Raw genomic sequence first — 13,518 nt, forward strand, 5'->3', positions numbered from 1 at the left:
TGCCCCAAAGATCAAGTTGTATAGTTATGCTTGGTAACTTCTCTCTATTTTTTCTTCATTGGTTTATGTTTAATTTAAAATACTATTACAGAATATCTGGCTGATTATCCTATGTTTCTTCACACGCAGTTGATTTGCTACTAAGGCTATCCATGCTGATAATATAATACTCTGTTACTGATCAGCAGAGAAAATACTCAAGAACTCAATGTCTAGGTTTCACATTTGCTTGGTGGGCTTCCTCACTTTACATTTGCGTTTCCTTCATGCTCTGTATTTTTCCACCAATGTTGCTAAAAAGAACTTGTGATTGGGGAAAGGATTTATGCTTCACATACAGAATATGATAGAATCAAAATCATTATTGTCATCTTTAATCCTATGTAATAGTTTCTATTTCATGTCACAGTGTGTTTTTAGTATTAAGTGGTCATCCAATGATGCATTGTGGTGACAAGTCCAGCATCATGGTAGGCATGAGCATTTCAGACAGCAAAATCTAATCAAAGAAACTGGTGGTATGTGACAACTGACAAACTATAGCTTGATTTCTGTACACTATCTTGTATATAATTTCAGTTGTTGATATAGAAACTTGATTATCTGAATACATCGATTTTATTGCGGTGAAGCAAGTTTATCTGTCTCGCAGTCTAGAGGAATTTAAGGTCATATGATGATGTGTAACTGGAACATGGCAAAATGAGGTTCTTTTTACATAAACTTTCTCCATCAAATGTCACCATATACTAAAATATTACATTCTCTTTTAGTTTATTAAAATAATCATTAATTTCCATCCACAGAACTTTGTATCACATGGGACAAAATTGACCGGGAGCAATCAATCTCAAATTATCCTATGTAACTTTTGTCAGTACTTCTTAAGTTCATAGCTCCACTTTCGCAATGCTCTCTATTTATTGATTTTTAATTTGAAAGCAAATCATTCAATTGTGTGACTGGTTGTGTTTTCTCTTTAAAATCCAGAATTAATTTACTACTCATGCTGGCAAGGCTAGTATTTCAAAATTCTGTCAATGATTAGCAGCGGAGATGCTTAAGGTCAAAGCAGTTGTCAAGCACCAACTTATCAATGGTAGAAACTTCAATTAGGACCTTGTACAAAAGAGAAAATGTGGCTGATGAAACAAGTTCTCTATGTCAGGTTTTCACATTTGTTGTGTGGAGTTTTCCATTAGGTCTAGATTTCTACATCCTTTTACATATATATATCTTATTTAGAAACAGAGTTCTAATTCTTAGTAGGTAATTTATGTCCTAAGCAATTACAATATTTTCTTAGACAAGGTTGCTTAAAGAACTTGACAGTGAAAGGTTCCTCATGATCAGTTAAATCCTGAATTTCATTTGCAATCTCGTAAATAATATATTTTCATGTCAGCGTGTTCTAGCATTCGGTGGTCAATAAAGGATGCATTGGTTGAGAATGGGAAATAACAGCTTTAGTTTCTACTAGGTGAACAATTAAGGATGGAAGATTTTCAGACTAATCAGAAGCAGTTACACCAGAACATTTTTCTAACTTCTGTATCTTGCAGAACGGTTCCAGGAAGTTACTACGTACAAAGGAATCAAATTTTCTATCTACCCCAAAGACCAAAGTAATTAGTTATGCATGGTAATTCTCCCTCAATTCTTCATTTATTTATATTCAATAAAAAAGCATATTGCAAATATTTTACTGGTGATAGTGTGTTTCCTCATATGCAGAATTGATTTGCTACTGAGGCTAAATATGCAGAGAATTTTCTGTAAAAGGACTCAAATGGTGTGCTTGCCGCAGTTACGAAATTGGTTAGTCATGCTTGTCACTGATTTGTTATGTTTCTTCATTTGTTTAAGTTCCAATCAGAGAGTGTGTATATCATAGAACTGTTTGACTGTCATGCTTCTTTTAATATCCAGAATTTATTTGCTACTCATGCTAGCTATGCCAAGAACTTAAAGCTCCTTTGCCAATCAACAGAGAAAGTACTGAAGGACCAAATTCTATTGGTCAATATTTCTTGGAACTTCATTGAGGCTCCAGTGCTCAATGTCTAGTTTTCACATTTGCTTGGTGAGCTTCCAAAATAAATTGCTATTGATAACCTTGAAATATGCTATCTCTGTCAATATATCTTAAAGGTCGCAGCCCCACTTCTCAAAAAATAATTGAGTAGACAACATGTTCCCACCCAAGGTTTAGCAAAGACCTAACTTACCACCCCTGCTTTCATAAATCCCATATTACCACCCTTAAATGAACACCGTGAGTGACTGTTGAGTGCTATTACCCTATTGCCCTTGACAAAACCCACCCATGGATTCATGAATTTCGACAGCCATTTTGGTTCCTTCCTCACCGGAAAACCCACCAAACCCGGTAGGAATCTCTCCCCTAGCATCGTTCGAACTCCCCCAGCCCCCTTTTGACCAAAATTTATTGTATTGGATTTATGCAGCCACCAGTGAGCTCCTCCGCCTTGCGATCGTCGTTTTCTGGCCCAATTTCAGCGTCTTTGGAAGGCCCTGACACCACCCAACACATCCTCTCACCTCTTTTATCAAAACCCTTATCATTTCCACCCCTCTACATTGCCAAATCGCCGGCCACCGCTCAGTGGAATGGTGCACTCCTCTTGCCGATTTTCGATCAATTTCGACGACAAAAACCCACCTCGACACCACCTTTTGATCCATCGACATGCCCTCTTTAAAACCCTCACCACCCTAAGCTGTGATTGCTAAAATTTGGTCACCGTGAGGGCCAAGAAGCAGCCATTTGGCTACTTCTTCTTGGCCGCGGTGGCCAGATTTTGGACACCACATGAGGTCCTCATGGCGACTGGATTTTGCGACAAGAAGCGGCCATTTAGCTACTGCTTTTTGGCCCATGCAAAGGCCAAGTCTGGCCGCCATGAGAGAAATGTTAAAGAGAGGGTGCTTCTGAGAGAAATTTAATATATGGAGGGTCGTTTAGAAATTTTTATTTCAGATTTATTGCGGCATAAATGACTATTTTACCCTTTGTACATAAAATTAAATGTTTTTCTCTTAATTTAAGGGTGGGAATATGAAATTTATGAAACCAAGGGTAGTAACTTGGGTTTTTGCTAAACCTTGGCTGGGAACATGTTGTTTACTCAAAATAATTATCTGATTTTAGTGTTTAGGTGCTATTTTTTTTTACTAATGGTATGCTACTTTCTATTCGCAGAGGGGAAAAAAAAGAAGAAGCTATTTTAGTGACAAGTCATTGTTACATTGATTTTGGATGACACCACCACAAAAATTGGTCATTGGACTCAAAGGGTTAGTTATATAATCCTTTCTCTCAATGCTTTGTGTTTTTCTTCATTTATTGGTGGTTATTTGACACCAAATCATTCCATTGTCTGATAACTTTTGTTTTTTCCCTTAAAAATGTAGAATCAATTTGCTAGTCATGCTAACAAGGCTAGTATGAAGAAATTCTGTGGAAAAGTTACCTGAAAGTTTGTGTATTGTGTTTGATATGATTCATACTTTGCATGGGCTTAGCGGATTATCGACTTACGTTGACGCATTCAGAGGTCTCACTTGCCAATGAGTGAGTGGGGTTGAGGGGGTAGCACCCCCTTGATGGTGAGCCCAATTAGTAATTGGGTTTAGAATTGATTTGTAAATATTTTGGCTTGGGTTTGGTTAGATTGGGTCAGCCCAAATGGGGTTAGGGTTACTATTATATGCATATTGTAATAGTGGAAAATCTCTAGGGTGAGAAAATTAGAGAGAAAGAGTGAGCTGCTGATACTTTTTCATCATTGTATTTCACAGATTTTGAAACTCAATAAAACTACTCTATTTGAATATTGGACGTAGTTCTCAGTAATTGAGAATGAACCAGGGTAAATTGATTGTGTCCTCTTTAACTTTCTATTGTATTTGTTGTGTCTTTTGGTTGTAGTTTCAACATGTTGCACATTTTAGATATTTGAGTCATTTAATAAATACCTTTGTATCACTAAGTTACATTCCAAAAGAGATTCAGAAATTAAGTGGTCTTAAAACATTGTTGGAATTCGTTATAAGTGGTAATGATGATCATGATAGTAAAGCATGGACTCTTGAAGGATTGAAAATTTCGAATAATCAGCACCAAAACAAATATTTTCTTTCTTCTCTCACTGTAGTTTCTTGCCCTACAATAGAGGAGAGAAGAAGAAGTCAATCAAAGTGTATGTTCCCAAAAGATCAAATTGGTTAGTTATGTTCATTGAAAAGAATATATTTCACAAATTTTGACTCTGGCTATGTTAGTTTTCTTGATATGCAAAATTGATGTGTTGCAAAAGCTAATTATGTGTATAATCTAAATATCTGTTGGCCAATGGAGGATAGTCACCGATTCTTGCAACAAAAAGAAAATGTATGAGATAAAACAAGTGTCCAGTGTTTGGCTTTCACATTTGCTTGGTGAGCTTCCATCATATCTACATTTCTATATCCTTTTTGTTTTCTGTTTTTCTTGAAAAATTAACTGGTCATTGATAATAAGCATTGTTCAAAGCACGTATTATTGTTTCTTTTTAGATTAGTATTCCAAATCTTACAGTTTAAACTATTAGATAGACTTACGTCAATTCTAATAGACATTAACCCATATAAAAGTATAACAGATAATTCACTTGTACACAAAAGGAAAAAAAAAAAAAAAGACATGTAATTCACCCTTCACGTTAATTCTAATAGATGTTAACCCATATAAAAGTACAACAGATAATTCACTTGCATACAAAAGGAAAAAAAAAAACATGTAATTCACCCTTAATTCACTCTTCTCTATGTAATAATTGTTGTTTTGGAGTTGAGATTTGATTAATGATTGTTAGTTTTAGGGGAATATTTCTTAGTATTTGAAAGGTCGGGACCTTGACATTAGATCAAAAGTTCATAGGGATTAAGTCAATCTCTCCTTATAATTGATAGTTTCTTGGTGTTGGATTTAATTATGTGAAAGGGTATGAAAATAATTTACAAAGTGGTTACATATTAAAATTTAAATTAATGTAAAAATATAAATAAATAGATTTTAAAAGACAAAAAGAAATAAAAATAAAAATAAAAAGAGGTTGACAAAATCATTAGAATTAGGCATCAAAACTTGTGTCCATAGCAAGTTTGAAGACATTGTTGAGATTAATTTACATATAAAAAAAAAAAATACTAAAATAAAACTAAAAATTTGATAGTGTATTTTAATATTATTATTTTTTGAAAAAAAAAAAAAAAAAAAAAAGAAATTTAAATTGACTTGCAGTCAAAGGACAAAATTACCCAAAAGAAATACTAAATTTTCCAACCAACTCCCCAACTACTTAACGAACTCTTTCTCATTTCTTCTTCATTCATCTACCAAAACTTCTAGTGTCTCCCTCTTCACTGTAACAATCAACTCATACTTTCATTTAATTAAATTATTTTTTCCAAATATTTAGTTCTTTTGCAGTCAACACGGAATCTCCACCATCTACTGACTCTCTCATCAACGGTTAAAAACATGTCTTCCCTCACTCTCACTTCCACCACCATCACTAGAGTACTGGCCCAACCCAATCCCCACCGGCCCAAATATGCAATGACTTGTATTCATTCAAACTGAAATCTTTTCCATGGAAAAATCAAAATGATCCTATGCTCTCTCTCAATAGCAATAATACCTTAAAGAAAACTAAGGGGATATTAATAATATGTAATCTTAATTAAATATAAGGTCAATAACATTATACACACCATTCTAGAATAAAATTAATTTGGATCATAAATAGAGAAAACTCTTTACAGTTTTGACCATCATACAAGTACGTTTGTGTCCATAAATTATTTGTAATTAATTATTAATTAAAAAAGTGAAAATAGTAAAAAAAAAAAAAAAAAAAAAAAGTTAAATAACAACACAATTTGTGTCTATAAATTAGTTGAACACATAGAGTTGTTGTAATCTACCCATAAATAAACTGGTTCTCTACAGGGAAAAAAAAGTGTTCTATGCACACGTTTATAGAACAAATTTTTTCTAAATATCCCAAATCAATGAACATCATAATTGAGGGACAAATTTGTTTTGAAAGAAGGGAAGGTAGGCCCAAAAGCCATGTGAAATATAATTGTAATAGTCCGTGGCTTAAAGTTAATCGAGTGGGGGACAAAATCATTTTGAATGAAAGGAAAGGTAGGCCCAAAGTCATGTCAAATATATCAGGACGTACTATTTTCAGAACATGATTCAACTTTAGTCAATTACACAATTTATTTCTTGTGAGCAAGCTGTCTTTTTTTTTTTTTTTTCCTTAGAATTATCTTCTCAATCATTCATGATAAATTTAATATAATAGAGTATGGGGTGTTAAAAAAAAAAAAAAATCAAATCATACGGTTGAAAACTCCGGATAATAAAGCTTACATGACTTTCAATAAAATAATTTTCAGCAAAACTGGTGCCAAAACATAAAAGATCAGGTGCTGATTTCTCTTTACAAGAATAAACGTCATGGGCTGTTCTCCAGTATAAAACATGATTACCTCTGAAACTTCCCTAGACTTTCATGTCTCCGTTTCCTTTTTCTTAAAAAAAAAAAAAAAAAAAACTCCAGGAGATATAGCTAGAAATTTATGAGAAAATGTTGAATATATTCTATCGGTTAGGCGACAAAAGTAGCAAACGAACATTTTCAAAAAGTTAATAAATTAGGGGACAAAAGCAATAAATTATAGGAAATTATATTATTGACATAGATTCCATACATAATAATGATATGGATGGCAGCATTCACTATCATAACACCAAAGCATACGAAATAAAAATCTCCATTTCTTCTCTTCCAGATTATTGACCATATCTGAGTATGGCTGAAGCAATTGTTTCGGTTGCCTTGGACCAGCTGGCTTCAATTCTAGCTCAACAGACTACTGGCTTCATAGGAGAACAGGTGAGGCTAGTGGGGGATGTTGACGAAGAAGTAGATAAGCTTAAGAACAATCTTCAAGCAATTCAAGCTGTGCTATTTGATGCAGACCAAAAACAAATGAAGAATAGAGCTGTGAGATTTTGGTTGGATCGGCTCAAAGACGCATGCTATGACGTCTAAGATGTGTTGGATGAGTGGAACACTGAAATCATGAAACTCAAAATTGAGGGAGGTTATGACCATAATGCTAGTGCTCCTAAGCAGAAGGTACTTTGCTTCTTTCCCTCTCCTTGCTTCGGCTTCAAAGAAGTTGTTTTACGTCATGACATTGCAGTTAAGATAACAGAGATAAATATAAAGTTAGATGCTATTGCAAAAGAAAAAGGTGATTATAATCTTAATGTCATTCCAGCTAATGAGAGACCTGATTATCAACGAATGTAAACTACTACTTTTATCAATGTATCTGATATATGTGGTAGAGATGTTGAGAAGAATTATTTAATTAACAAGTTATTGTGTGAGAGTAGTCAACAAAGTCTCCATATTATCTCACTTGTAGGTATGGGAGGGATTGGAAAAACAACTCTTGCTCAATATACCTGCAATAATGATCAGGTGAAGAGCAATTTTAATTCAATAATATGGGTTTGTGTATCAAATCCTTTTGATGTGTATCAAATCCTTTTGATGAGTTCAAGATCGCTAGAGTGATCATTGAAGGTCTAAAAGTTCCTACTCCTAATATAGAAGATCTACAATCTCTTCTTCAACGTATTCATGATTCTATAGCGGGTAAAAAGTTTCTTCTTATTTTAGATGATGTGTGGAATGAAGATTACAATAAATGGGAACCATTCCATAACTGTTTGAAGAATGGTCTCCATGGAAGTAAAATTTTAATTACTACACGTAAAGAGTCAGTTGCATGTATTATGAAGTCAATTGATATTATCAATGTTAAAGAATTGTCCTATGAAGAGAATTTGTTACTATTTAGGAGGCTAGCTCTTTCAGAAAGACCTGCTCATGAGTGTGAAAAATTAGAAGAAATTGGTAAGGAAATCGTTAAGAAGTGCAAAGGGTTACCTCTTGCTACAAAAACCATTGGGAGTCTTTTGCAGTTTAAGAGGAGTAGAGATGAATGGCAACGTGTTTTATATAGTGAGATGTGGAAATTAGAGGAGATTGAAAAGGGTCTTCTATCCCCTTTGATGTTGAGTTATAACGATTTGCCATCCTCGATAAGAAAATGTTTCTCTTATTGTGCTGTCTTTCCATTAGATTACCATATAAGCAAAGATGAATTAATCAAATTATGGATGGCACAAGGTTATTTGGGGTTAGAAAAAAATACAAAATTAGAGACAATAGGTGAAGAGTATTTTCATCACTTAGCAACACGATCTTTCTTCCAAGAACTTTTAGACTCTGAAGATGATATATGGGGATGTAAGATGCATGATATAGTGCATGACTTTGCTCTTTTTTTGAGTAATGGTGAATGTCTTGCTATAGAAGTCAATATTTGTGATAATGATCCCTTTATAAACTCTTCTAACAAAAATGTTTGTCATTTAATGTTAAAGGTTAATAAAGGGGTTTCATTTCCCATGTCCATTTGTAGTGTCAAAAGTCTACGTAGTCTTATCGTGATTCATGACGGAGGTGAAAATTCAGTATCTGGTGATGTTTTAAAAAAGTTTTGTGAATTGACATGTTTAAGGTCATTGAGATTCCCGAGATGCGGAGTTGAAGACATCCCAAAAGAAATTAAAAAATTGGTACACTTAAGATACCTTGATTTGAGTGGCCAAAATATAGTAAAGTTACCAGAAAGTTTATGTGAATTATATAATTTGCACACTTTAGATATTAGCGGTTGTAGTAATATACATGAATTGCCTCTAGGAATAGAAAAATTAGTAAATTTGAGGCAGCTAGTAAATGAGAGGATTTATTCACTACATTACATTCCAAAAGGGATCAAGAGATTAACTGCTCTTCGAACATTATCTAAATTCGTTGTAAGTGGTGGAGGTGATCATGATAGCAAAGCATGTATGCTTGAAGGATTGAAAAATTTGAATCACCTTGAAGGAAGTCTAGAGATAACTGGTTTGGGAAATTTGACAAATGTGAGTGAGGCTGAAATGAAAGAAGTACTTAAGAATAAGGAAAACCTCACTATTTTGAGTCTGAATTTCGATATACTTGGAGAAGAGGAGAGATTATGTGAGGATGATGAACTAGTCCTTGAAGTGTTACTGCCACCTCCAAAATTAGAGTGGTTGTTGATAGGTTTCTACAGAGGCAATAGTTGTCCCTCCACTTGGATGACGTCGTTAACCAAACTGAAGGAGTTGCATCTTCTTTATTTCTCAAACTGCAAGAATTTGCATCCTTTGGGAAAATTGCCATCCCTTGAGAAACTAATTATACGAAGCATGGAAAATGTGAAAGAAGCGGATAGTGAATTTTGGGGAATGGAAAGTGGAGCCTCTTCATCATCTTCATCCTCTTGTTTCTTTCCCAAATTGATAGAACTCGAAATTTGGGATGTGGAATGGGAATGGTGGCATTATGGGCATATGGAATGGGAAGAGTGGGATTCCGAGAATTCAGAGAAGGAAGAAGAAGAAGAAGAAGAAGAAGAAGAAGAAGAAGAAGAAGAAATAAGATTCATGCCATGCCTTGCTTCGTTGACAGTTAGCTACTGCCCAGAATTAGTAGCATTACCAGCCAGCCTTCTCCGGAAGACAACACTCAAGGAATTGGAGATAACTGAATGTCCTCTTCTAACAGAACGATGCGCTAATAAAGTTGGAATTGACTGGCCCAAAATCGCTCACATCCCTAACATCCAAATTGATTTTATACGTCAACATCCACAGGTATTACTTATGTATGCTCTTTCTTATTATATTATATGTTAAGTTTGCTGATACTGCCAAGAAACCATGTGATTGGCCATTGGCTTTCCATGTTCTCTTTTATCCTCATTTTTAATGCTTTAGTTAATAATTAATCAATGTTACAGGGGTAGATTCATTTCAGAGGTGGCAAAGATTTGCTAGTCCAAGTCGCTTGAATGTTTTGTGGGTCAAAAGCAGTAACAAAAAGAGAATATTTTTCATAATTTGGGTATTCCTTCTGAGGGATCAATGGTGTAGGTAGCTTTTTCATTTGCTCGAAATTCACTTTGTAAAATGCTTTGATTACTCATTGAGGTGTGCTAATGCTTATACGGATATTGAAATACTTTTTGTTCCTTATTAAGGAAACTTAGGGTAAATATTTTTGTTCCAGTGCATGTGAAGGATCAAGGAAATACAATATACCAGATGAAGCAACTGATCATTCTTCACTTGTCTCACCTGTATGAGTTCTCCAAATTACAGGATATGAAGGATGGGGGAAGAAAGAGAAGAATTACAATCAGTTGGATACTGCCCCGAGTTACTACAGGGTAAGTGCAATTGTCGTTATTAAGACATGGAATTTTATATTCAAAGCTTCAACTTTCAGCCATTAAACAAATATTTCTCGTTTCACTGCAGATACTTGCACTACGTAGAGGAGAAGATTATTAGGTTTACAGATTTCGTTCTAAATGAATTTACTGGAAAGCACTCAAATGGTTTGCCTGCCCAACAGATCAAATTGGTTCGTTATGCTTGGTCTCTGTGCTCTATTTCTTTTAGTTATTTCTTTATGCTCCAATCTAAAAGCATATCTTACAACTGTCTGACTAGTTATGCTTTTGCTTCTTAATATGCAGGATTCATTTGCTACTCATTCTAGTTATGCTTAGAATTTGATGCTCTGCTACTGATTCATCAGCAGAGGAAATACTCAGGAACTCAATGTTTAAGTTTTACATTAATTTGCTTGGTGGGCTTCCTCAAATTTAATTTGTATTTCCTCGTTGCTTTGTATCTTTCTTGAAAATAAATTGCTACTGACAATAGACATTATCTTCTGAGTATATAACCTTTTTTTTCGACGATGTAGCTGAAAAGAACTTGTGATTGGCGAAAGGATTATCCTCCACATGCAGAATCAGCATCATTATTGTCATCTTTTAGTATTAACTGGTCACCCACTGATGCATTGTGGTGACAAGTCCAGCATCATGGTACGCAAATCTAATCAAAGGAATTGGTGGTATGTGACAAGCTATAGAATGATGTTTATACTGTGTCTCTCGTATGTTATTTCAGTTGTTGAAATAGAAACTGGTTTGGATATTTCCATTTTAATGCAGTGAAGCAAGTTTAATATCTCATGCAGCATTCTCAAGGAACCAAGGTCAGAAGACGATGTGTAACAGGAACATGACAAAATGAGGTTCTTTTTACGTAAACTTTCTCCGCCAAATGTCACCGCATACAAAAATATTTTGTTCTCTTATAGCTTACTTGAATAATCATTGATTTCCATCCACAGACTTTGTATTACGCAAGACAAATTGATGGACAACCAACCCCAAAATATCCTATATAACCTCTGTAAGTACTTCTCAATGGTAATAGTTCCTCTTCTAAAGAAATAATTATCTGTGTTTACTTTCTATTCCCAGAAGAGATAAAGAGAAGTTATTAGTGACAAGTCTTTGTTATATGTATAAACTGTGGATTACACCAGTAGATAAATTGATTATTGGACTCAAATGGTTGGTTATACTTTCTTAGACAAGGTTGCTTAAGAGAACTTTTGACAAGCGAAAGGATTTTCTCATACTCAATTAAATCATTAATTCCGTTTGTAATCTCATAAGTAATATATTTTCATGTACACAGTGTGCTTCTAGCATTCATTGGTCATTAAATGATGTATTGTTTGAGATTAGAAAATATTTTCAGACTAATCAAAAGCAGTTACAGCAGAGCAGTTTTTTCCGAATTGTGTATCATGGAGAATGGTACCAGGAACTTGCTGGAAAGGAATCAAATTTTGGTAAGTTCTCTCGATTCTTCTATTTATTTGTGTCCAATTAAAAAGCATATCACAAAAAGTTTTACATGGTTATGTTATGTTTCTTTATATGCAGAATTGATTCGCGAATAAGATTAATTTGATGAGAATTTTCTGTAAACGACTCAAATGGCGTTCCTGCCACACAGATCAAATTGGTTAGTTATATGCTTGGTCACTGATCTGTTTTCTTTCTTCATTTCTTCATGTTCCAATCGCAGACGGTATATCATAGGACTGTTTGACTGTACTATACTTTTTTTTAATATCCTGAACTCATTCGCTACTCTTGCTAGCTATGCAAGAACTTACCAATCAGCAGAGAAAATACTAAAGGCCAAAGCTATGAAGGACCAAATTCTATTTGTCAATTGCTGAAATTTCATCAGGTCTATATTTCTCTTTCCTTCTTCCAGTGTGTCTTTCTTGCAAAAAAAATTGCTATTGATAACTTTGAAATGTGCAAAATAAATCTGTCTTTTGATTCCATTGTGTGACTAGTTCTGTTTTTTCTTTAAAATGCAGAATTAATCTACTGGTCACACAAGCAAGGCTAGTATTTAGAAATTATGTTACTGATGAGTAGAGGAAATGCTCAAGGCCAAAGAAATCAAGGAAATTTTCAATGGCAGAAACTTCTTTGAGGACATTGTAAGAAAGAGTAACTAGTTATTAGAAAAGTTTGCTAATAAAAATAAATTTAGAGCTGTTATTAATATAGTATAGGAGGAAATAATTTGTAATCTTATCATAATAATTGTATTTAATTTCATGTTACAGTGTGCTTCGAAAGGATGAATTGTTTAAGACAAGGAAGTCCCCACATAACATAAGGCGACACGTTCACTACTTTACATTCCAAAAGGGATGGAGGAATTAAGGTGGTGATGTTCATCATGTCAGCAAAGCACTTTTCTCTTGCTCAAATTGTAAGAATTTGTACCCTTTGGGAAAATTACCATCCCTTGAGGAACTATCTCTATCTTGGATGGACAAACTGGATAGTGAATTTTGGGGAAGTGAAACTGGAGCCTCTTCATCATCTTCATCCTCTGGTTTCTTTCCCAAATTGAAACAACTCCAATTTTTGTATTTAGCCAAATGGGAAGAGTGGACTTACGAGAATGCAAAGAAGGGAGAAGAAGAAGAACCTATTAGATTCATGCCCTTGCTTGCTAAAGGCACTCCCAGACAGCCTTATCCAGAGGACGACACTCAAGGAATTGAAAATTGATTTTTCTCGTATTCTAGAAGATCGATACTTTCAGGGAATAGGAGAGGACTGGCCCAAGACATTGAAACTGGTTATAAATGGGACAAACGGCGGCAGTAACTATCAACCCACAAGCCAAAGGTAATTACTTATGTATATATATACTCTTTGTTTAATCAAATTACATGTTGCATTTGTGTTTGGAGCAATAGTACAAACTTATCTTTTGAATTTCTGGATTAATATTCAAACACTTCAATTTATTATTATCTTAATTTACTAATTGAAAACGCTAGGTTTGCTGGGTATGATTAATTCTTCTAGAAACTTTAATTACAATTTCGAATTTAAAGTTACAATTCCTACAGGTTAAAA

At 34.2% G+C, this 13,518-nt stretch overlaps 1 protein-coding gene and 1 long non-coding RNA gene across 4 annotated transcripts; both read left to right on the top strand.

Moving 5' to 3' along the window:
- The first annotated feature begins 1,561 nt into the window (after window positions 1-1,561).
- Window positions 1,562-3,849, top strand: LOC116105077. 3 transcript variants are annotated; one of them, XR_004124018.1, is made up of 5 exons: window positions 1,562-1,642; window positions 1,735-1,818; window positions 1,930-2,083; window positions 3,224-3,318; window positions 3,436-3,849. It is a non-coding gene; the product is annotated as an uncharacterized LOC116105077 (long non-coding RNA). The 3 variants fall into 3 exon arrangements; XR_004124017.1 differs by having other exon boundaries at window positions 1,953-2,083; XR_004124019.1 differs by lacking the exon at window positions 1,930-2,083.
- A 3,314-nt stretch (window positions 3,850-7,163) lies between these two features.
- LOC116105088 (putative disease resistance protein RGA3) lies at window positions 7,164-10,030 on the top strand. The gene is made up of 3 exons (XM_031391513.1): window positions 7,164-7,393; window positions 7,954-9,528; window positions 9,994-10,030. Exons 1-3 carry the CDS (start codon window positions 7,164-7,166, stop codon window positions 10,028-10,030), a joined length of 1,842 nt encoding a protein of 613 aa, XP_031247373.1.
- The last annotated feature ends 3,488 nt before the right edge of the window (window positions 10,031-13,518 follow it).

This window comes from Pistacia vera, unplaced genomic scaffold (assembly GCF_008641045.1).
Source record: "Pistacia vera cultivar Batoury unplaced genomic scaffold, PisVer_v2 Contig492, whole genome shotgun sequence".
Lineage (NCBI taxonomy): Eukaryota > Viridiplantae > Streptophyta > Magnoliopsida > Sapindales > Anacardiaceae > Pistacia > Pistacia vera.

Coding starts and splice junctions, on each gene's coding strand:
- LOC116105088 (XM_031391513.1), top strand. CDS start 7,164: ATGAAACTCAAAATTGAGGGAGGTTATGACCATAATGCTAGTGCTCCT. Junction 7,394..7,953: donor AGACCTGATTATCAACGAAT/GTAAACTACTAC, acceptor GTTACTATTTAG/GAGGCTAGCTCTTTCAGAAA. Junction 9,529..9,993: donor TGGGATGTGGAATGGGAATG/GTGGCATTATGG, acceptor TCAATGTTACAG/GGGTAGATTCATTTCAGAGG.